Source organism: Benincasa hispida, chromosome 7 (assembly GCF_027475165.1).
Source record: "Benincasa hispida cultivar pf3 chromosome 7, pf3_genome.v1.1, whole genome shotgun sequence".
In the NCBI taxonomy this organism is placed as follows: domain Eukaryota; kingdom Viridiplantae; phylum Streptophyta; class Magnoliopsida; order Cucurbitales; family Cucurbitaceae; genus Benincasa; species Benincasa hispida.
This window is the reverse complement of record NC_143484.1, coordinates 60299988-60324511: the sequence shown is the minus strand read 5'-3', so window position 1 is coordinate 60324511 and position 24524 is coordinate 60299988. Positions and strand designations below refer to the sequence as shown.

At 33.5% G+C, this 24524-nt stretch overlaps 2 protein-coding genes across 8 annotated transcripts; both read right to left on the bottom strand.

Annotated features, from left to right (window-relative positions):
- Positions 1–2779: 2779 nt before the first annotated feature.
- Positions 2780–5697, bottom strand: LOC120080779 (Acid phosphatase/vanadium-dependent haloperoxidase-related protein). Of its 2 annotated transcripts, none has more exons than XM_039035406.2 (5): positions 5231–5697; positions 4406–4562; positions 4256–4306; positions 3962–4079; positions 2780–3223 (listed from the first exon to the last, which is right to left on the bottom strand). In XM_039035406.2, the coding sequence occupies exons 1-5, from the start codon at positions 5383–5385 to the stop codon at positions 3132–3134; spliced, it is 573 nt and encodes a 190-aa protein (XP_038891334.1). In that variant the 5' UTR covers positions 5386–5697; the 3' UTR covers positions 2780–3131. The 2 variants fall into 2 exon arrangements, with proteins under 2 accessions (XP_038891334.1, XP_038891333.1); XM_039035405.2 differs by having other exon boundaries at positions 3987–4079.
- Positions 5698–8600: 2903 nt separating this feature from the next.
- On the bottom strand, positions 8601–20437 carry LOC120082014 (DEAD/DEAH box RNA helicase family protein). 6 transcript variants are annotated; one of them, XR_016530418.1, is made up of 21 exons: positions 19204–20436; positions 19039–19092; positions 18714–18826; positions 18359–18571; positions 18171–18249; positions 17678–17731; positions 17517–17591; positions 17358–17411; positions 16823–16867; positions 16628–16722; positions 16414–16543; positions 12461–12559; positions 12126–12181; positions 11925–12027; positions 11262–11390; positions 10505–10677; positions 10233–10257; positions 10029–10144; positions 9393–9538; positions 8927–9102; positions 8601–8831 (listed from the first exon to the last, which is right to left on the bottom strand). XR_016530418.1 is itself a non-coding variant. In XM_039037221.2 (19 exons), the coding sequence occupies exons 1-19, from the start codon at positions 20353–20355 to the stop codon at positions 9448–9450; spliced, it is 2856 nt and encodes a 951-aa protein (XP_038893149.1). In that variant the 5' UTR covers positions 20356–20436; the 3' UTR covers positions 8601–9447. The 6 variants fall into 6 exon arrangements, 2 of the variants coding, with proteins under 2 accessions (XP_038893149.1, XP_038893150.1); XR_016530419.1 differs by having other exon boundaries at positions 8944–9102; XR_005483021.2 differs by having other exon boundaries at positions 9018–9102.
- Between the last annotated feature and the right edge of the window lie 4087 nt (positions 20438–24524).

The window sequence follows — 24524 nt, the reverse complement described above, 5'->3', positions numbered from 1 at the left end:
TAAAAAATTAAAAATCAAATGGAGCCGTAATTTTTTTTTATTATTTATATCAGGATAAATACGTGTTACTACGTAAAGTGTTAAAAGTTTTAATCTAAAGTTTAAATATAATAATTAATCATATTAAAAAATATATGGTATTTAATTTTATACAAAGTTTTATATACTAGTAAATAAATAATATTTAAATTTAGCTCTTATCATCATAAACTTTTAAAAGTAGTAAAATAAATTATTAAAATCACTTTAAAATCTAATAGATCCTATATATATTTATCTTCCGTTTTTCTCATAAATTTTGGGTCGCATAAAATTTATTCATATTTTTAGTTAGATTTTTCGTTACTCTTTTAATTTTTTTCTTTAATACTTTCTTCCTCTAAATACTTCGAGGATATCTTAACAACAATTCTAATTGCATATAACTTGAAAATCCTTTTAAAGAATGCAACAAAAATGACTCAGTATATAATATCATCACCAAATTTTATAACAAAATGAATGTATTATATTTTACGAGTAATAAACAATTAGGTAAAAATGAAACCAAACATTAAAAGGTAAATGGTGGAGAAAAATATGTAAAAATACATCAATGAATCTATTCACGCGAGGTTTTTGGAGAACCTTGTTTCGTAGAGTCGAAGTTGAGTTTATGTTGATTTTACGTGGATGCGGTTCGATCTCTAATATTTGATTATCTGATTCTCTCGGTTGAATGCTTACACTTAATTTGAAGAAGTGAAACGTGTGAATGTTCTCGAAGCTGAAGTCTTTGAATAATGTTTGTATTTTCAAAGAATAGAGTTCTCATGTGAGTTTTCCGGATTTGAGCTTAGTTGCTTCATGGACCTGACCCTTAGGCACAACTAATTGAATTATGGGATTTAGTTGGCATTTGGGCCAAACCTATTTGTTGGCTCAATTAGACTAGAGCCCAAATATTAATACCAAATCGAGCCAAATTATCTTATTCAATTCAATGGTCACAATAAAAACGTTGCATCGAGATTTACCAACTTATGTATTTAATTTCAGTTTGGGATGCATGTCAGCTTTTAATTACTCTGAAATTTGATCTTTTGCAATTTCATAATTAATTTGATAAATGATACGGCGACTTATGATTGGTCCAAAATTTCTCATTCAACATAATCAACCAACCCAAGCAATTTAGCCGATGTTTTCTAATTTTTTTTCTTTGCCTAGGCACTTTTGGTAGCTTTTTAAAGTTCATGACATTCCATTTACAATTTTTTTTTAGATGGAATCATGTATGTGTTGACATATTTTACTTTTTTATATATAAATATTAAATTGTACCCACATACAAAATAGATGTACCAATTGAAACGTAACTATCTCTTTTTGAACAACCATGTCCAGTCATTAATTGTACTTGTTGGACTTAAAAAAGTCACATACATTCAAATTATTACATTTTATCAACGAAAAGGCAAATTGTTTGATATTTTGTTTATATATTAGAAAAGAGTTTTGTAATCAATACTCTCCAAAAGTGCATACTGCTAGATTGGGTCGATTTTGGAGATGTAATTGACGAAAGAAGATGGTCTTCAAATGGTCTAAAAATATTTATCTATCACATCCGTCTTGGTCCAAATATAGTACATGTGTGGGTTGATATAGTAAGAAATCCTTATTCATTTTATTGAGGCCTACATCTAACACGATTGTCATTAATGACGCGTTATGTACTAAAATTACTTGGTCAATAAATCAAAATATGTAAGCAAATTTAATTTCAAAGTTGGTTGAAGTACTTTATATGAATTAACATATTAATTTGGTTTATTGGTTGATGTATTATTAGAGTTAAACCATGATAGTTTCATAAAAAAAATGCTTTGTTTTTATTTCTTTTTAGGCAAATGAAATGATGACACATGAGCTACCAAATTATGAAAGGATGTAATTAGTCTCGTGCACTTTTCATCATATAATTAAATTAATTGTGCGTGTAATTTATGAGATTAATTATTTGGTCTTTTAGAAATTTGAAGATTTCATGTCCATCTTAATGAAAACTACATTTTTTGTTGTACTCATGTAATTATGGGCAAGCGACTTCAATAGACTTATATATACTATAAGAAAAGAGCTACAAATGTTTTTTAAAGTACAATTTATATTGTATTTTTCTCAATGCTGTAAAATGTTTAAATGCATAGTGCTATAAAAAAAAAAAATTATGAAACATGGTTAACAATGTGAAAAGTTTAAAACAATGCAATTGAAAGTGGAATCATCTAGGATAACACTAGGAAAAATCATGAACTTTCAATTACATGACCTACTACAATGTGTACAAAAATGCTATAAAATCAATAATTTTGATAGCATTTTTTTCTAATATAAAAAACACTATGAAAGATAAACCATAACGTTTTTGCAAACGCTATGAAAACTTTTCATACATCAAATTTATGCAATCGAAAGAGACTTTTAATAACACTCAAAAAACATTATAAAAGATTGAGAAGTTTCAATAACATCATCGCCTATGATAACATTTCAGAAATGCTATAGAATGTCTATGATGATGTTTTTTTAACACTATCGTTTCTGAAATTTCATATAGTATAGAGGTTGAAATCCTAATGAAGTGTAATAAGATACGATCATTAACACAGAAAAAAGCTAGTTATAAATAGTGTACTTCTCATCCCTAAAAAAAGTAATATAATATAGTCACCTATATGTTTATTGTGGGAACTGAGAAATGAGATTGAGAAGGGAGTAATGAATGACGGGCACAGAAATGAATTTTTCTTCACCCTTTTATCCAGAATTAGTTAAGAATAGTAACCACGAAATAGGGAAACTACATGAACCAAAATGGACTTGTAGCAAGTGCTATTAGAGCTATCTAAAAACGTAGGTGCCAAGAGCTATATGTTTGTTTTCTGATTTACTGCAAGTGTTAGCTGCAGCTTGGTGGTCCTATTGCACTAAATACAGCAATCAATCAAACAAGGGTTCTGAAATATCTCATTAATCAAAGGTTATGTGCAGACCATATTCACAAGAATAATTTGATAGTGAAGTTTTCACCAAGTAGCCTTCATCAATGACAAGATCAGGGCTAACAACTGCGTTACCTGCTTGATCTACTTCAGCACAATGTTCAAGACCTTGTCAATATGATCATCAACTGGCCAATAGAAGAGGTGATAATACCAAGCAAACCTCCAGCTATAACCTGTAATCAAATAAAATGTAGACTCACGTTAGACAGAATTGCCTCAAATCTTTTTTCAATCAAAGTGAATCCAGAATAAGCTATTCTCAAAATATACTTCCAAGGTGATTCAAGGGGGAAAATTTTTGGAATCCTGGCTTCTATTGTAGTCAACATAAAAAAAGATATAAATGCACATCTCTTAAGTGTCTTAGGTGCTCATCAAACCTTCTCAACAAAAAACTAGAAAGTGCCAAGACATTGCTAAATACATTCATGAAACCAGCTAGTCAAAGGGCAATCCATGTGTAATTGTAAAAATAACAATCTCCCATTTTATCTCCAGTTCCACATTATACCAAAAGTAATAGTAAAAATAACAATCTCCCATTTTTTCTCAAAGTTGATTTATTATTATTATTATCATTATTGAATTAGAGCGACGAAAGGGCTGAATCTCAGTGGATTATGGTAGCAAGGTCATTCTGCCACTAACAATAGTACTCTACCGTGTATATCTCAAAGTTGATTTACTAATCTTCGACATGCATATGAAGGTCATGGAAGGCTGAATTTGCAGTAAAATAACAATCTCCCATTTTATCTCAAAGTTGATTCTTACCAGTTGAAGGCACCAAGGAAATAAATACAAGTCAATTTAATGAACTGTGCAAAGACCCAGATTTAATCATAACCTATACAGCCTATTCGATATGATATTATATTAACATGTCAATTTCATAGACAAAAATCAACTACTGTAGAATGTCATCTTAATGGAAACCTGGGGAGGGGTGTGGCCAAGAAGTTCTCGCAATGGTCTGCTCTCAGCCAAAGGATGTTCAGCAGGAAGCTCATAAACAATTTGATTTAAAACCTAAAAAATCAAACTAGTAAGAGTATATTAAACAATGAAAGAAAATTTAAGCTTTAAGATATAACAACAATGTCCAAATAAAAGCAATTAAGGAGTAGAAAAGGAAAAGGAGGAAGAGGGTTTTTTGTTTTTGTTTTTTTTCTTGGAGGGTGTTGTGAAACAAAGAATTATATAACCTCTGCTTGGCGTCCAGCTTGTAATCTCACACCAGTTGCATCATACATTACCTGTCACCAAATTTTTTGTGTTCAACATCTTAAAATCGTTCCAGGAAATTTACAACTCAAATCATAATGGTAGCCATCAAATGGAAAGGGAAACCATACAACACATGCTAAGATCAATGCAACAGCAAAGACTGATGCTCCAAATCCTTCTTGGAGCCCAATGGCTATAGCAAGAGCAGAAACAGCGGAGGAATGAGATGAAGGCATTCCACCAGATCCAACTAGTTTCTTAAAATCCCATCGTCTTTCCTTATACCTGAAATGTCACAAGTCGTAAAAACACAATACATTGATTTCTTCAACACTGCCCCCACCACCACCACAGAAGGAAAAAAGAAACACAAAATCCTTATTAAAGTGCTTATTGATAAAGCTGTAAACAAACCAATTTAAGTATAAATGCAATAGTCCACAAGGCGCAAGAAGAAATGCAACATTTCTTTTTTAAATGAGGTGCATTATATATAAAAGTACTAATTAAAGAAGAGAAAGCATAGTTGAAGTGAAAAATAAATGTAAAGACCCCTAATTACAATAACATTTAAAATAATGAAAAAGCCCCAAGGCCCTGAGGCACGCCTGAGGGCACACAGGGGGCTTTTTAAAAGACTGATTAGGGCGTTGGAGGGAGAACAGATCACATGGGTAGTGACGGATTTTCAGGTAACACTTCCCAGAATCTGATAGTAGATGCAGAAACAGTACACACAAATGACTCATAAGTAAATGGGCTATGAAAATTAAAAGAAAACCTAAAACAAATAATACAGAACGACCCAGAAACAAATAAGCAATCTATATTCTCAAGATTGAACAAAAGAGAAAGCAAGATTCACGAAAACGGCATATGGGGTTTGCATAATAATGCCTAAACGCAACAAACAGAGTCAAACCAGTGGAGTTGGATCGGATCGGAGCTCATACCAGGAGGTGAAGAACTTGATGGACTGGGCAATAGCGAAGGCGAGGAGAGAAGAAATGAGAGGGTAATTAGTAAAAATGGTGGAAGAAAAGGAAGAGGGTGATCGGGAAGGAGGTCCATTGATCAACGACCCTGATGAAGCCGTCGCATCATCCATTCCTCGACTGGATCGGGCTGGGGGAGTTGAGATTGTTCGCAATTTTGAAGGGGAAATTCGAATTCTTGAATTGGAGAAAGGAAAGAGAAGAAAGAAGAGAATTTGGGATTTGGGTTTTTGTTGTTATGCAGAGAAGTGGTTAGTTGAAAGAAAGGAGGCAAGAAGAAGCGATGGGGCAGCTTCGATTTGGAGACTTCTTCTATGTTCTTATTATTCAACCAACGGTTTTCCTTTCTTTCTTCTCTCTTTACCATTCCCAATTGGTTCCCCAATATCTCTCAATACTCGAAATACTGAATATGCCGTTTCCTCGAATATGCCCCTTTTTTATTATTTTTATTGTTTTTATTTTTTTTTCCTCCCCTTAAACCAAATGTAAAATTTTGTTAAAGATTCTTTTTAAATACAGTAAAAATGAACCAAACTATTTATAAATATGACAAAATTTTATTGTTTACGATAAACTACAATAGATTACGATAAATTACTATATGTGTCTATCACAAATAATAATATATCACAGTCTATCATAGATAGACGGTGATATTTTATTTATTTATAAATATTTTCAACAATTTTATCATTGAAAATTATTTTTCTTTTTATTTATTTATATATTATTAAAAAAATTAAAAGGTTCTAATTAATGCAATAGCTTCTTAACCTTGTTTGATCCCGATAGTTGTAGCTATTTGGAGATAAAAAAACAAAATATAAATTTATGAATATTTGTAGAATAAATGACGTGATTGTTCGTTAAAAGTAAAACATATATGGATTGTTTTCAAATATAGAAAAAATAACCAAAATATTTATATATATAAAAAATGATGTGACATTTTGCTATATTTATAAATATTTTCAGCAGTTTTGTCATTTAAAATAATTTTTCATATATAAATTGTCGAAATCATACCTATACACTAAAGGACACTCACTTCATTGTGAACTAAATTTGTAAATTAACCCCTTAATCTCATTTCTTTTATAAGAAACAATTGCTTTAATCTTACTATTAAATTATATCTTAAATTATGATTGTTTGATGTTTTAATATATTTTTCACAAGTGAGTATAGTTCAATTACTCAAAGACCATTTGATCCAGAAATTAAAGGTTTGAATCTCGTTACTTTAGATGTTATTGAATTAAAAACAAAAATCTCAAAAATCTCAAACACCTCAAGAACATAAAACATATTTTAACAATTAAATATAGGGAAAAGTATATTTTCGGTCCCTAGGATTTGGATTTATTTTTCATTTTATCTTTAGATTTCAAAATACAATGCTCTCTTGGTAACCATTTCGTTTTTTGTTTTTAATTTTTTAAATTAAGCCTATTTCCTCCAAATTTCTCATTTACATATTTCTTAAGTACAATGGTTGAATTCTTAGCCAAATTCCAAAAACAAAATCAAGTTTTCAAAAGCTTTTCTTTTCGTTTTCAAATTTTGGTTTGCTTTTTCAAATCATTGGTAAAAGAGTAAATAACAAAGAAAGATGTGGAAGTAGTATGTATAGGTTTAATTTTTAAAAATAAAAAAATAAAAAACCAAATGGTTACCAAATGAGATCTACATTTTTAGCTTACCTTGTTTTTCACTAACTAATCACTTTCTGTCCTAAATGTAATGTCTATAAATTTTAAAAATTAAAATTAATGACTTTTCACTAATTTTTCACCACTATTGAAATTATTTTAAAATTTTCTCTTCACAATTATTTTAAATTAATTAATTGGAAGTTAACAGCAAAGACTAAAGTGAGCAATACTAGCGAAAATTCAATAGGTAGAAGTGTAAAACATTAAAACATGTGGACTAAAATTAAATGAAAACTAAAATCAAAATTTAACAGTAAAATTATAACATTTTGAAACCTATATTCCAATTTCAGAACCAAAAATAAGTAATTTTTCATTATGAAATATTTACTTTTTGTAAATTCAAATTCTCTTCTTTTGTGTTATGTATATTCTACCAATAGATTTATCTCCAAAGGTCAAACAATATATCTAATCTTAAAGAAGAGTGAAAACTTGTTACTCATCCAAATTGGTTCGGCTAAAAAAAAAAAAAAATCTTATACTCCAATATGAGCATAACAAAACTATGTAAGACAACATTTACATCAGAAAAATGTAATAAATCGATGGTAATTTGAAACGTGACTCCCATTTAATTATGTTTGATGTTGTCTACTTATATTATGTACTTGTATTGACATTTGAGACTCACTCCCAAATTTGTAATAAAAAAATACAAACTGTTTAACGAGCAGAAGGGTACTTAATCTGATTGCATTTAAAATTTTCACCAATATCGTTACCGTTATCGTTACCGTAACCGTTATTGTTACAATATGAGAATTATGAATTTATCACATTTACCATTATCGTTACAATTTAACTCTAATCGATAACAGTAACAGTAAATGTGATAGATCCATAATTATAAGTAAACGTGATAAAAAACAATCAAATTACGTTTGCGATTATAGCTAATTACAATTGATCTGTCAATAAAATCTCATTACGATTACACCAATTTTTTTACGAATTGATAAACATGACAAAATATGTACTCTCTATCAAAAGACTAGAAGTTCGAATCCTCTAACTCAATATCACTGAGCTTAAAATAATAATAATAAATTATTTACTAAAAAAAGAATTCTAACAAATCTTGGGAGTTAATGTCTCCACAAAATTGAAAAATGATAATAACAATAGAAGACCTTAGGAGTCGACGAAACATTTCTTTTTATTGTATATTCTCGAAGGTTTCATGCCCTCAGGCCTCATTAGTTGACTTACACAATAGAGATGGATAAACCTTAAATTTTTTCGACAACGAAATTCTAAAGAGAAGAAAACCTTAACAACATTAAAAAAAAAAAAAAAAAAAAAAAAAAAAACTTAACGATTTAAAAAACTCAGAGGACATCTATTTATGATCAACAAAAACTAAATTTATAATTTAATGGTAAAATTGTAACATTTTTAAATCTAGAGATGAAAATATATATTTCTTCGTTAAGATATATTTACATTTTATTGATTCAAATTCTCTTTGTTCTGTGTTATGTAATATTCTAAAGATATAGAATCGAAAGTATGTACTCTCGACCAAAGATTAAAGTATGTATTCTCAATTAAAAGATCAAAAAGTTCGAATATCCTACCAACTCAAAAAGAATAAATAAAAAAAAAAATTGAATACTAAAAAGATGATTTCTCTCATCGTTCTGTAGGAGTTAACAGAACATTTTTTTAATTGCATTTTCTCAAATGTTTCAAAAAAAAAAAAACAAAAAAAAAACAAAAAAACAAAACTTCACTATGTGAAATTGTGAATATGTCCAACTTTTATTCCCTCGTATTGAATATACAAAAGAACAACCATGCTCCACGTCCATCTCTTGTACATGAATATGTTCGTTCTCCTGCAAAGACCAATTAATTCATAAGTGATAGAACAGAGATTGCAACAAATGTTGATAGACAAAGATATATAAAAGGTCTCTGATCAGTAACTCACTGACTCCGTTGTTCTACCTTCTAAAAGTCGTCGTATTAATAACAATTAGGCTCAGTGGAGAGCAAAATGAAATGAATCATTTGTTTGCTACCTTGTTAACCACAAGTTGCAGGTCAATTATGGCAATGGTAGACCGATGACGAAATTTTGAATCAGCAACCCCATAGCATTTGGATCTAGATGCTCAAGAACAGTTTTGAAACAGGTTCATTTGTACACAAGTTACGAAATCGATAATTAAAGATTACAGAAAACGTAAAAAGAATAGATAATCGACACACAGATTTACGTGATTCACTAATAGTATATTAGCTACATCCACGGAGCAGAGAGAGAATACAAAATTACATAACAAATAGCACCTCTAAGGTTAGAGAATTGATATTATACACTTTTCTAAATCCTAGGGCTATAACCGTAAATAACCATAAATAATTAAATAATGTCAAATACGAATTTCACTTACTAGGTCGTTCCAAGTACCAGATAACAGATTCAAGGTATTTCAATATCATAAATAGCTAGGATGCAGTGTCCTTTCCGACAATGTTCACGAGCTCAATCATCGCTGCTTCCATTACTGCCTGGAAATTGATATGCGTATACCTACCCCTGCCATCCCAAATGCTTAAAGTCAGATTGGTTGCTTATCTTTCTAGCAAAAATTTATTTTCAATGTCTAATTACAGCGACACTTTCTTTCTTCCTACGAGTTTAGATGAACCCAAATTTAACACAGTTAACTGATGTAAAATTGGTTCATCAGCTAAGTATTTGCTAATGATGACTGGTGTTGTCTTTCAGTCGGAAGAAAATGAAATAATGTACAAGAATTTGATTTTTTTTTCTTGTTGGAAATCTATGAGTATCTGGATCAGCATACACGCACCTCAACTAATCTCACGATACCCACTTGACTCTACAATATTTGAGTGTCAAGGAAACGTATGATATTAAATTCTAAGCAAGTGACTATATAAATTGAATTGAATCTATGATCTTTTAGTCTTCTATCAAGATCATGTCTTCCTATTTATCACTGGGTCAACCCATGATGGTCAAGGTAAAAGAATTCGATTAAAACTTAGAGAAATTAGAGTACCAAAAATGAGTTCTTGACCAAATTGTGGAAGGATAAGCTGGGCTTCCAATGCCATGCATAATCCTTGCAACGGCTCTAGGAGTGAATTTAGCCTGTGAGTTGCTCTGCAGAAAGACCTGTTACAGCAAAAGGTAAGAGCCTCCCCAAACAACCGAGTAGGAACCTGTTTAAAATGAACTCGTTAAGCATCTGCATTGCACTTACTTTTATATCTGCTCGGAGGAATGGGCTGCACATTAATAATATTGATGTAAGCATGATTACATACCGAGAAATGGACAAGAACGAAATTAACATTTAAATATTAAAAAAAATTATATAACTTAACTAAATAATTATGTTGTTAGTATCACTACTACTGCACAAATAATCCAGCGGTCAAATTTTGTATAACTATTTACAGGGAAGGGGGCTACATATTCAAGTCTCTTTTCACTTCTTATGATTGTATAATCAGAAATAGTGCTTGTATATACCTGCTCTGGTTCATTTTATTTGGAATATCACAAGTATCACCCTCCTGAAAATAAGAACAAATCTTTTCTTCTAAAAATGGTGTCTGCTCGAAGTTACAGCAGCCTTGAGTCTTCTTTCCACACAAATTCATAGCAGAAGTCACCGCATCAAACATGGCATCCAGTTTCCTAACCTGAAAACCTCACCCGTGACACACGTCGCCATGCCGGCTTGATTTAAAGAAAGTATATAACATCAACCCAGATGGCAAGAATGTCAATCTATGAGTGGACACTCACAGAGTAGATAGGCTTGGTTGCATGTTACGTAGCCTAAACAGCAGTTTTATGGCCCTAAGTTGTTGAGAATGGAAAGTAACAACAATGCATCTTAACAAAAATTTTGGTGCTTTGAGTGAAGAAATACAGATCAACAGATGCAATGAAATGCGTCAAACATTTTGGACTTTTAATATAAACTTTGTAGCGTAATCATTATATAGTTGTATTATATATGTTACTTGAATAAAAGATAGGTGCAAGTGACTTGAACTTTTTTGGATAAGTATAAATGAAAAAGATAAGGCTACACAAATACAAGTTTTTGTTGGGGTATCACGGCCACCTAATATGGTATTATGTACATGCTTTCTGCTTCGTGCTTCCTATACTGACTATGGAAACATGAACAACATGATTTCAGATGCCAGCTTTTGACCTCTGGAATAGTCACACATGAATAGATTAACAAATGCATAATGAAGTCAGAATCAACCACCTTACTAGTCTGGATCTCAGACAACCATTTTCTAAGATGCGCTGACAGAGAACAAAAATCTTCAGGGTTTTTCAAAATTGTATAACAGTAGGCCAGATCCTTCATCTCGTATGTTACTTCTCCCTTCAACTAAAAGAGTACAAAAAAGAAACTAATTATTACATAAAAGAAGTGGAGGACAATAAAGACAAAACTGTAACGCAAAAAACTATAACACGTGCCATAACTTTCAACAAATTTTTAAATCACATGACATATCTCCATAGTTAAAGGATAACAGAGACCAATGCTACATATTGCGTCCATTGACTATCAATGAACAATTAGTCCAACACCTTTCCAAATTATGATCATGCATGCAACTATATTAATAAAATTGAAGAAAAGAAAACAATAAACCAGGCCTATTTAATATGCATCCACTCATCTTCAATACTTCAAAATGAATATTTATGTATTGGTCACAATTGATAAACACCGGTATATTGAGTAGTTCAGAGTAATTTAATTTTTAAAATGCAAGGTTAACGTCATATTGGAATAAAGCTAAGCAATAACTGTTTGAAGATACATACAACTCCAGTGCGCTGGCCAAATTTTGTAAAAATGGCAAGAAAATAAATTTAAAGAAATGATGAGCTTTCCATTTATAACCATCCGAACCTTGAGATTTTGCAAATGATTTGAGAGACTGGTAGCTGAAATCCCAATACTATTGACCACCGTGAGCATGTCAAAAACATGCTGCCCTTGCTTAGTTTCAGACCTAAAGTTCCCAAATTTAATAGCCTGATCCAGAAAAGATTTTTTTTTCTCCCAAGGTGCATGGTATTAGATTGGTCAAGATCAAAACTAGGTACTCACTTCTTCAAAATTTCTGCCACAATGATATCTTTGTCAGCAAGCATCGCTGGTGAAGTCTGCACCAAACACAGAATATGCAAAATGATTAAGCACTGACCCTTTTTCCAAATATTGACTGCAACATATCATGGATTATACATTTTTCAAATGCATGGTACAAGTAGATGGATCAATTATGCTGATTACATAAATATTGAACATATTTCTGGAGTGCACCATTAATTTAGTTAAAAGCAGTAAGAACTATAGTAGCCCATCTCCACGAAGCAATCAAAATATCGATTGAATTTTCATAGTCAGAAAGTGAGAGTTAAAAGAAATCATTGAAGACCAACCTTATGAAAATTCAAAGTGCACGTCACATTTAACTGAGAAAGTAGGCGCAAATATGGCGTTTCCCCCAGTTCCAAGTATGTTAGAATAGTAATCATCACCTGTCAGAGATAAAAACAAGTGAGAAAGCAACTTTGCCTAGAAAAATAATTTCGGATAAATTTGCAAGGAGGTTCCATTCAGTCAAAAACTTCTAGCAGAAAAAGGATCTCCTTGGCTTTTATTTTTACACCATGATCATATTACTTGATAGATTTCTAAGGCTACGAACATGTGGAAGCCTGGAAGGTTATGCAGGGATGAAAAAGTTGCATAAGGTCTTAATTTAAACAACCTGTCTCCATTTTCATTTACTAAGAACAGTGTTTGGGAGTTATGAACTTCAAGAAGTAAATACAGTTAGAAAAAAAAAAAATACATGGTAATGGGAGAACAGTAGAGTGATTTAAGTTGAGACGGCTTCTGACTTTTAAAAAGTTCATATGTTCTCCTCACCAACTAAAACTTTGACTTAAATCACACAGTCACATATAAGAATCTACTTCTAGAACGTAGCTGCTTTCCGGCATTCTCCAATATGCTTTGGTTCCCTGAATTGATTAGAGAGTTTGAATCCTTCACGCAAAAGAATGGATGTGGTTCTACTCCCTTTCTTGATGCGTGTGTGTGTTCTCTCTCCCAGTGCATATTTCTCCAAATTGTAACTAGTGCTGTTACATTTTTTTTTTTCTAATGAGAAACAAGACGAAATATATTAAAATAAAGGAGGAGAGCACAGCCTAAAGGTCTTAGTGATGTCAATCCTTCCTTAGAGATTATTGGAGTTTTTTTTAAAAAAATAAAAAATAAATAAATAAATAAAAATAAAAAAATTAATTTGTGAGTATTCAAGCCAGCTTACGTGCACCTTGACTAATCTCATAAGACAACATGTCTAACTCTATAACATCTGGGTATCAAAGAAATTTGTAGGATATTAAATCTTAGGTAGGTAGCCACCATGGATTCAACCCATGACCTTGGAGTTTCTCACTTACAAAAGATTTTAATGATGCTAAACTTTCTTAATCTTTCATTTATTAATGTTGAAAATGTTGTATTTGCCCTGAGGGCATTTTAATCTTTTTATAATTCTCTACTGTATTAAGATTTGCCTTGGTCTATTTATATTTGTGTCTGTGGTGCTTTGTAGTGTGTGAAATAATAATCTCTTCTATCGTGGTTTTTTCTCCCTAGTCTAGGGTTTTCCACGTAAACCGTGCGTTCTTCTTCCTCTTCCTTTCTTTATTTCAATATAGTATCAAAGAATGGTGACGAAACCCTAGTCGCTATAGAAGAAAATCAGTCACCAACCCTAGTTGATGATGGAACTACAGAAGAAACGATCAGCACCGTTGCTATTCAGGCAGTTGTCGACAGTAATTCTCAATTCGGGGAGTGCACAGCCGGCGCTGGGAGTCCATCAGCCGATCGAGACCGATCCAGCCACGCCACAAGGAGTTCAGCAGTCGATCGAACTTAGAACAGCGGCTTTCGCAATCGTCGCTGGGGTTTTCGAGTCACGTCTGGTGCTGCTTGAACCGGGTCATCTCCGAGGTCGATCGAAGCCCCAGCTGCGATTCGAGCAGGTCACGATCTCCCACCAGCCGGCGCCCCAGCCATAACCTCAGTTGTAGCCATTCCAGTCGCCGCTCTAACTGTCGTTTCAGCCGCCATTCCAGTCGATGTTCCAACCTTCAGCCGTCAACCATATGGGTGAAGCTTCCTCTTCTTTTTCCTGTGGGCAGAAACCTTCTCCATCAACCGTGTGTATTCCTCCTCAACATGGGTCAACTGGTCATGGTGGGTCGGGCTTGATGGGTCAATCTCCGTTTGGAGTCCAACAACAATTAACAAGTCTTCAACAACAGATTACGGCTCTTGGGGCTATTCTTAGGACCACAACAAACCTTCAGAAAAATCCTGTTAACTCAGACTTTTCTTCCAATTTACCATTGTATTCGGAAAATCCAGTAATAGCTTTCCCTAATTTACCTACTACGAATATTTTATCTAGATCTGTGGGCAATTCTATAGGGATAATCACAGGAGAGAAGCTGAATGGCCATAACTATTTCTCCTAGTTCCAGTCTATTAAAATGGTCCTCGAGGGGCGGCATAAGTTTGGATATTTAACTGGTGAGATACCAAAACCAAAACCTGGGGATCCTCAAGAGCGAGTTTGGAAGGGAGAAGACTCTTTACTCCAGTGGCAAAACTGATGTGAAGAATGCGATTCGAGTTCTTCTCTCAGTAACCGTTAACAAAGATTGGCCCATCCATCAACTTGATATGAAGAATGCATTCTTGAATGGTGAATTAAAAGAAGAGGTCTATATGAGTTCTCCTCCTGGATTTGAAGCTCAATTTGATCGTCGAGTTTGTAAACTCAGAAAATCCCTATATGGTTTAAAGCAGTCTCCGAGAGCTTGGTTTGACAGGTTCACTACCTTCGTTAAGTCCCAAGGTTTCATTCAGAGGTACTCTGATCATACCTTGTTCACAAAGAATTCTGCATCAAGAAAGACGATTGTTCTAATTGTGTATGTTGATGATATTGTTTTGTTAGGAGACGATGCTACTGAGATTGTCAAACTAAAATGAAAAATGGCAGATGAGTTTGAGATATTTTCTTGGAATGGAGGTGGCGAGATCGAGAGAAGGAATATCTGTTTCTCAACGGAAATATACTCTGGATTTGTTAAGGGAGACAGGAATGACTGGATATAAACCCGTTGATACCCTTGTTGAAGTCAATGCTAAGCTGGGAGATTCTATCGATGGAGTTCTTGTTAATTAAGAAAGGTATCAGCGTCTAGTAGGAAAACTGATTTACTTATCTCATACTAGACCGAATATATCCTATGTTGTTAGTATGGTTAGTCAGTTTATGCAGGCTCCTTACGAGAAACATATGGAGGCTGTTACTTGAATTCTGAGGTATTTGAGATCAACTCCAGGAAAAGGCCTAATGTTTAAGAAACATGACAGGAGATGCATTGAGGCTTACACTGACTCAGATTGGGCAGGATCTGTTACAGATAGAAAGTCAACTTCAGGGTATTGTACCTTTGTATGGAGTAATTTTGTTACTTGGTGGAGTAAGAAACAAGGTGTAGTTGCTAGAAGCAGTGCGGAAGCGGAATATAGGACTATGAGTCTGGGAATATGCAAAGAGATATGGTTGAAGAAAGTTTTGTCTGATCTTCACCAAGACAGTGATGCTCCTATAAAACTCTATTGTGATAACAAGGCAACTATAAGTATAGCCAACAACCCTGTGCAACATGATAGAACTAAACATGTGGAGATTGACAGACACTTCATTAAAGAAAAACTGGATAGTGGAAATATTTCTATTCCCTACATTCCTTCCAGTCAAGCCCCTTCATTATTATTAGTAGTAAGAGTAAGGTTTTCAAAAGGCATAGACAAGCTACCTTTATGAAAAACCTTTTTGTTTAGGGGTAAGTGCTAACATTCTCACCAAAGGATTACCAAGACAAAGCTTTGATACTTGTGTTAGCAAGTTGGGTCTTATTGACATCTACGCCTCAACTTGAGGGGGAGTGTTGAAAATGTTGTATTTGCCCTAAGGGCGTTTTAGTCTTTTTATAATTCTCAACTGTAATAGGGTTTGCCTCGGTTTATTTTATTTGTGTCTGTGGTGCTTTGTAGTGTGTGAAACAATAATATTTCTTCTATCGTGGTTTTTACTTCCTAGTCTAGTGTTTTCCACGTAAACCGTGCATTCTTGTTCCTCTTCCTTTCTTTATTTCAATAATTAACACGTGCAGCCAATGCATATTCATTTAAAATTGTGACTAGATTCCATAGTGTTAATGATAGTTAGGTTTGTCACCTCAAAGTGCTAGTAAATACATTAGAAAGTTACAAAATAGTTAAAAGAAGCGACCTCATCTTTCATATCAAATTTTCGTGATGCAGGTTCTTTGACTATCGAATATACTTTTTCACACGAACTGTTGTTATTAGAGAATACTTCACTGAGGAATTTGTTTATGTTGTATTCATCGACTCCATCACTGTTCATGCAATATTTCAAATCAGTTCCAAAGTCATTTAGTCCTTGTATAACTAACCAAATGAAACAATTTATATCACATGACCTGTGCATAAGACTTCGAAGCTTGAAATATGTATCATTGTCAAGAAATAGATGACAGTAGGATAATCTACCATCCCGGCCAGCACGCCCTATCTCCTGCAAGAAGTGTACTATTACTTCATACATGTCATATACCATGTTCATAACATACATGTCATATTGGAAAATAAATAATTACTTGGAAGAAACTACCTACTTGAACATACTCTTCCAAGCTTTCCGGCATGCTATAGTGGATTACCTGAAACATTTAACTTACACTTTCTTACTGTTCAAATATGATTGTTCATACAGTGTAAATATTCCAAATAGCAATAAAAGCTAATTTGATGTCTGGAAAATTTATCTCATGAGTACAATGGGGTCCATCTATGTGATTTCAAGTTATTATAATCCTCCACAGCTAATTGTTTATTACATTGCATGCACAAAGTTGTGGAATTGATGTATACAGATGATTCCAAAATCAGTTTACTCACTCCTTTTTAGTACCGATATTAATTTTTTTTTTTTTAAAAAAAAAGAGAAGCTTGCGTTTTTTTTTTTTTTTTAATTTCTGACATTCACTGACATGAAACATCTTTAGAGAGATTAGTGGATGGAATACATCAAGAAGTTCATACTACTATTTTAATGCTAGTCAACCACTTCAATATATCTGGAATATCCTCACACTGTATGCAATTATAACAAGGAGTAAAACAATTAGAAAGTGCTCTCTAAATCCTTACAGCGCCAACGTCCCTCTTGTCAAGTCCCATGCCAAAAGCCACAGTTGCAACAACCTTTAGAAAAAGTGGCAGTCAAAGTATTGAGAGAGAACAATTATTCATAACATTCATATACACATACAGTCCACACATAAATAATAGAAGAATAAGGTATCTCACCACTCTAATCTTGTTTGAACAAAAATTCTCTTGTATGCGTTTGCGATCTTTAGCAAGAAGACCACTGTGATAACTCTGGCAATAGTAAACAACTAATCAGATTTACTTTTAAAATACCCGTAATAGTTGCTATTCATAATTAGCTAAGTTGCAGAAGTGACCTTTGCGGAGATGCCATTATCACACAAGTATCTGCTTACCAAATCAGTTTCTGCCTGCAACATTAAAGCAGAGAAGCAATCATGGCAAGCTAAAACTTTAAAATCAATCCAGAATTAATTAAAATTGAAGAACACTGTTGGGTTACTGTGCAAAATGATGAACAAACTACATTTTCCTCTTCAAAAACACTTAATTATGTAGGAAGAGGACTTTCGACACTACCACACAATGAAACAGTTCAAAGTGATTGAAAAAGACTGGCTCATTCAGGAAATGAAATAAACAGGAAAAAAAGCCACAAGAATTTTGATTTGATCATTTCATTCCACACTCACTCAAAAGACAGATGTACTCATATTAATATATTATTATATTATTGACAGAAAAAGGCAAGAAGGTGAGCTTATGTCGCATTCAAACTTCTATGTACTCATATTAATATATAATTGACAGAGAAATTTCAGCATTTAGACACTGAGTACACGCACAAACCTGAAACTTGCAGTAGATAATAATGCTCTGAACTTCAGTTATGGGAGAAGACTTGATTAGCCTCAGTAGATCTTTTACTCTTAATATATCAAATTGAAAAGTTGAAAGAGTTAATTAAAAGGACCCATACAATAAAGAGAAACGGCATCGTGAAGGAGATGAATCAATTCTTATAATTTTACACTTGCCTGTTTGTACTCATTGATACTGACAATTGTAGATTTGTCCTTACTGTAGTTCTTAGAATGAGATTGTCTGGAGGAATTTCTAATGCAGTCATAATTGCTTGCATAGTTGAAGTAGTTGCCGTTGCAGTCATTGCAAGAATGCAGTTAACATTGAGTTCAGCTCGAAGTAAAGATGCTCTAAGCCTCATATATGAAGGTCGAAAGTTGTGAGACCTAGTAATATCAAATTGAATAAGTTAGATTAGTTCATTTATGCCAATGCATATGCTGAAAGCCAGAGTCCTCATGAGTGAAGTGTCTGATTAAGAAAATGATGCTCGTCTCAGTACAAACGTGAAATGGGGAATCGACTTGCCATTCAGATATGCAGTGAGCTTCATCCACCACAAGAAGCGATACCACTAAGCTGCTAGAGAATATTGACAGAAAATCTGTGTTCTGAAACCTTTCAGGTGAAACAAAGAGCACCTGAAAATATATATACGAACTTAACCATGTGATGACTGATGTCATGCAACTATAAATTATCAAGTCGCAGTTGTTTGCAACCGAACAATACTTGTAACATTTAACTGCAAGATAGTCACTCAATACATTGATCAAAAAGAGTTGCAAGAAAAAATCACGATAACACTCTGCAACAGAGAGAGCAAAGGATAGGAGTATTTCCATTCATGTACCTTCATCGTCCCTTGGATGAGCAGCCTCACTGTTTCAGCTACTTCTTCAGGTCTCTAAAAATACAAAAGAATGATCATGTAAAGTTGCTCGTTCTTCAACACTTGGTGATCATACAAGTGCAAAGAATGTTTAAAAAGTTGATAGAGAAATAGAGCAAGGACTACCTGACTGCTGCATAAGAAGCCACCCTGAATTACAGGTGGCAATTGTTTTATCTGATCTATCATTAATGCCACCAAAGGACTAACAACAACGGTTATCCCAGGTAGAATCATTGCCGGTATTTGATAACAAATTGATTTACCAGCACCGGTGGGCAAAACGACCATCGTTGATTTCCCGGCCAGCACCATTTTGATCGCCTCTAACTGCCCATCTTGGAAAGAATTGTATCCATAAGCTAACTTCAACAACTGCACCAAGTTATCCTCAGATGGATCATTTCGCACATTGGATATAGTCTCTTCAATGGTAATCGGATCAAATTTCGCACCTCCATTGCCCTGCTTCTGAGGATGTTGCGTTGTTTCCGTAACCAAACCATCCTCATCGCAGAAACTAGCCGCCTCGTCACAATCTTCAGTTTTTAGGTTCGTCTTAGTCTTTCGATGGGGCCGGTAACTATTCCGCTCGCCATACTTTCTCCGGGTGAATTTCTTAACAAATTTCCGTTTCCTACCATTCATGTTAAGTTTCACAAAGTTGCCTTCACCTCCACATTTGCGCACTTTGATCGGCGGAACAGAAACTTGGGCTCCAATCAAGTTAGGATGTTTCCTAACAGGTTTCACTGGATTCCGGGGACTTATAAATTCATCTTTTATCCCCCAACCAGCAGTTGAACAACCAGCGATTTCAGTTTCAGCATTGTTCGGCTGAATCGGCTCCGACAAAGTCCGATTATCCTCGAAAGTCTCAAAATTAAGACTGGATCGACGGAATTTCATGAAGGAAGGAGATTTTGAGAAGAAGCCAGCTGGAAGCATCTCCAATGATTCGGAGGACGAAATTGCGCGACTCTGATCAGACGCCCGTCGGATTTGAAACGGCAGAGTCGGAAGGGGAGTCCAATCGGGAGACGATTCTTTCTCGGAAGGCTTCGCATCAGGTGATGGAGGTGGTTTAGCAACTCTGGAGGAGGATTTTAGGGGTTTCGAACTGGCCGTACGTGGGAGTGAAGAGGCTTTGGTGAAGTTACGATTAGGTTTAGAGGATGAAGTGAAGGGAGTAAATGAAGACGACGGCGGGTTTGAAGCTCTGGGAGGAGTGGCGGAGACGTGAGAAGCATCTGAATCTGAGTCTGAATCGGAATCCATTATTGTGTAGTGGCGTCGGAGAATTGGAGGGAGAGCTCAGAGCAGCAGCTGAAGAACAGAACAAGTGAAGAAAGTTTTCTATTTTGCCGGTATCAGTTTTCCCGCCAAATGCCATTCGCTTCTCCATTGGGCCGGGCCGCCTTTTCGTGGTTCTACTTTGGAGCCCAATAGTCGGGATTTCAAACAAAAAAAAAAAAAAAGGAAAAAAAGAGAAAAAACTTGGGTGCAACCCACCTCACCCAATTAAAAGCTTAGGTGATAATTAGATTTTAAAATTTTATTTTTTTATATGTGTAAGGGAAGGGAGAGCATGAACTTAGGAACTTTTAAGTATATTGTTGTTTTTTTTTCTATAAAAAATAGGTTGCAAATATAACAATCACATACAAACTATGTTGTATGTTTTTATACATTTAATTAAGCCTAAGAATGATATCTATTGCAATTTCATTTTTTCTCCACTCTCGCTTATATAAAATCACCCCATCCAATTTACTACTATTCAAATTACACTAAATCATATGTATAAAAAAAACTCATTACATTTGTCTTCTATTAAAAAATAACGCTATTTTCTTAAAAATAATATCTTTGATCTTCATTCAATTTTATTCTTGAGGTTTGAATTTTGTTTCAATTTGATCTCTATATTGATTTACACCTTTAACCTTAATTTTTCAGCAAATACTTATTTCGAGTCATTGCTATTGGTTAATTTAAAATAAACTATGATGTGAATTTTTAATTCTAATTTTAATAGTGATGGAAAAATGGAAAGACTTAATAAATTATAATTATTTCAACTTAATTAAAATAGTAATGAAAAATGGAAAAACTTAATAAATTATAATTATTTCAAATTAATTAATAAACATTAATAGTAAAGACGATAATAATAATAATAATAATAATAATTAGTGAAAAATCTAGGTTACAAGTGTAAATCTTGAAACCTAAAGATCAAATTCAAATAAAATATTTCAATATTATGAAATATAGACACTAAATTGAAATCAAGCCCAAAACTTTATGTGAAATGTTTTAAAGCTTAGGGGGCATTTAGGACACTAAGTGGATTGAATAAGTCTGGGATTAATATGTTAGAGTTAGTAAGTTTGTGTTTATGGTGTAGAATTGTAAAATTAAGTTACTTGATAATTGTGAAAAGTAGATTAAGAAAGTAATGTGGAATTACTTGGCATACGTCACTAAATAATTTATTCATTTATTTCATGAATCCCACCATAATTCTTACATGCTACTTTATAGCAAAAATGAATAAAATTGTTCATACTACCATCGTATTAGAAATTTTCTCATATGGAGTGAAAGGTGAAATTTTTTAGTAAATATGAAAAGTATAAAAAGAATACAAAGATGAGTTACTAGATAAATGTTTAAATTCAATAGCATGTACTATTGAAATTGAGTTGTTTACAATAAGTTGGTGGGTCAAACAATCTTATGAACTATATAGAAACTAAACCCAAAACTTAAAGCATAAAAATGTTTATTGTGTGCATATATATTTATATCTTGGTCAATGCATTTAACATTAAAACCAAGACGATGATGAAAAAATAGGCATGCGCAGCGGAAATGAGAATCGATTTTACTCTAATTGCACAAATTAAACATGCAACCCTAAATAAATTAATTAGGGTAATTTTGAAATATTACCTTTGAAGCTCCCAAAACTCTCCTATCTCCGCTTGAATACGAACCGGACAACTACTAGAATTGACTTACTATCCTTTGGACTCAGAACCGGGTTGTGGGACCTGGTGGATGAAGAACCCGAGAGAGAGAAAACGATGGAAATAGAAGAATGAAATTTGGGTTAGGTTTTGGTTTTTTCTTTCAGCCCAATTTTTAAAAACTAATTTTTGCAAAATATCAAAAAGTTTTTAATCTAAATTCAAAAGTCCATATTTATAGAAAATGGTAATGCAAAATTGCATGAAACAACTTCATAAAAATCCAACACCTAAAATCCACTATCTAAGTGGGCTTAATGTCTCCACTATAAGCCAACACCTAGCCCACTATTTTGTTAGTGGAATTATCCAACCAAAGTTTGGATTTTCTCACTAACTTTAGTCAAAGGGCAAAATAGTCATTTGGTCAAAGTCAAACTTTGACCAACAAGTCAACATCTTGACTTTTTATGATTTTTTTCGTGTTGACTAATTTTGACCTCCCGAGCATGAATCCGCATTCATTTTCTCGAAATTCAAATCATATTTGAATATAAGATCGGTCAAAGTCTGTTTTTTCAAAGTCAAAAGTCAACTCTTTGACTTTTTATATATTTGACCATTTCCATTATTTCCGAGCTTCCGAATATGAACGTATTCATATTCTTGACATTTAAATCACATTTAAATATTAAAGCTATATCTCTAAACTGAAAAATCGACCACTATATCACATATACTTGTCGGTTTCTCTCTCTTCACCTAATTCGAACAATTCGAATTATTCTATCATACTGTTCTAAGTTTATTCCATATGAGCTAGTAGGGGAACCTAATGGACCTATAGATCATGGGTTCCAACAATCCGAGATTAGTTGGCTAAACTCTTTAGATGGAGCTAATCAACATTCGTTAACTCACGGGTCATTCCACTATAGTCCCATAGTTGCACTCCCCTCACTATAGATATATTTGTGTCCATATGATATAACCATGATTAGTAAGTTAATATTTCACAGGTTGTTCGTAATCTCAGCTGGGTCATAAAAATCGTTTTAACCCCGAGACTACATCTTATTCCTTAAGTTCCATTGATGCTCTAATGAACAATTGGTTTAAGGTCCTCTTGGGCCAATGAGAGGGTGGGGCCCCTTGTTCAAGACCTGGATTCAGTACTAAAGGAAACAACCTATCTATTATCCCTATAATGGGTAGGAGTGAATTCTGTCTTGCACCCTATGTTCTCAGCTATCCACCGGATCTTACTCCTGAAATGGGAGGCTTATTGGGCCAGTGATAATGAGTTGCCCTCACCTATGCAGATCTAAGGATAATTCCGAGTGAACAGGAGTTCATAGTCAGCTCAGGATCAAGATTAAATTACCCAGGTTATCAATTAACGAAATAGTCAGTTTTATACATAAACGACATTTAGAATGTAAAAAGTGACTATTTCATGGTTCAATCTTATGTAAACTCTTTACATAGGATACCCCCGTTTTCATGTCTCCACATAAATGGTTTAAGATCACATCGTTTGTACTAACTATAAAATGGGCCGCATCCATAGTGTCCCCAGAATAAGGCGCCCAACCTCATTCATATACTATAGACCATTTTGGCTATATATTTGAACTTGATCCACATTTATGTCACTACATAAAGTTCAAACTTAAACTTAATAGCCTCGAAACCTTAGTTTATTGGATTTATGAATATAGAATTTAAATTTACTAAAGATTTTCAATAACAGCTTTATTGAACAAGAATATGATATTACAAACTACGAGTTTTAGGACATAAAATCCAACAGACGAATCACCGTGGTCTCAAGAAACGGCCATTCAACTCGGTCATAGGCTTTGCCAGATTTTGGTGGGGCTCAACCGTAGAAAAGAAAAGATTACCTTGGAAGAGTTAGGATAATCTTTACATGAATTCCAAAATTAGTTTAGCTTCTCCAAGTACTAATATCATGGAACAAGTGTGGAAGAAACTGTGGGATCTTAAAGTCCCAAGGAAGATAAAGTTCTTCTATGGGAGAACTCTAAATGATATAATTCCCTCTTACCACGATCCATGAAAAAGAGTTGTTAATCTAAACCCATTATGCCCTTGTGTAAAGAGACGTTAGAGACTACAAATCATTTGCTATTTAGGTGTCACAGAACTCATGAAATATGAGCATTAATTTCGAACAATCCTCTTGTTACATAAGATTTCAACAATAGTTTCAAGGACAGATGGGTGGCTTTAAGTTTTAATTGTTATGAGAAGGAATTAAGTATTATAACAATTACGTCCTGATCTATATAGAATGACAAAAATAACATTAAATTTGAAATTTCGGTTTTGAATATTACCTTGTGGAGCCGGTGGAATAAGCAATATTTTGAAGATTTTGTAAGGAAAGGAAATGATCGGAAAGCGCACCAGACAAACCCGAAGCAGTTGCATAAAAAATGTTGGAGT

What these genes read in the sequence shown, in the direction of transcription:
- LOC120080779 (XM_039035406.2), bottom strand. Translation starts at nt 5,385, where the DNA reads ATGGATGATGCGACGGCTTCATCAGGGTCGTTGATCAATGGACCTCCT. An exon ending in CATTGATCTTAGCATGTGTT is followed by an intron (nt 4,307 to 4,405) that starts GTATGGTTTCCC and finishes ATTTGGTGACAG; the next exon opens with GTAATGTATGATGCAACTGG. An exon ending in CATTAAGATGACATTCTACA is followed by an intron (nt 3,224 to 3,961) that starts GTAGTTGATTTT and finishes ATTTGATTACAG; the next exon opens with GTTATAGCTGGAGGTTTGCT.
- LOC120082014 (XM_039037221.2), bottom strand. Translation starts at nt 20,355, where the DNA reads ATGGATTCCGATTCAGACTCAGATTCAGATGCTTCTCACGTCTCCGCC. An exon ending in ATAATGGCATCTCCGCAAAG is followed by an intron (nt 17,592 to 17,677) that starts GTCACTTCTGCA and finishes TACTATTGCCAG; the next exon opens with AGTTATCACAGTGGTCTTCT. An exon ending in TGGTCAAGAACTCATTTTTG is followed by an intron (nt 9,539 to 10,028) that starts GTACTCTAATTT and finishes TTGGGATGGCAG; the next exon opens with GGGTAGGTATACGCATATCA.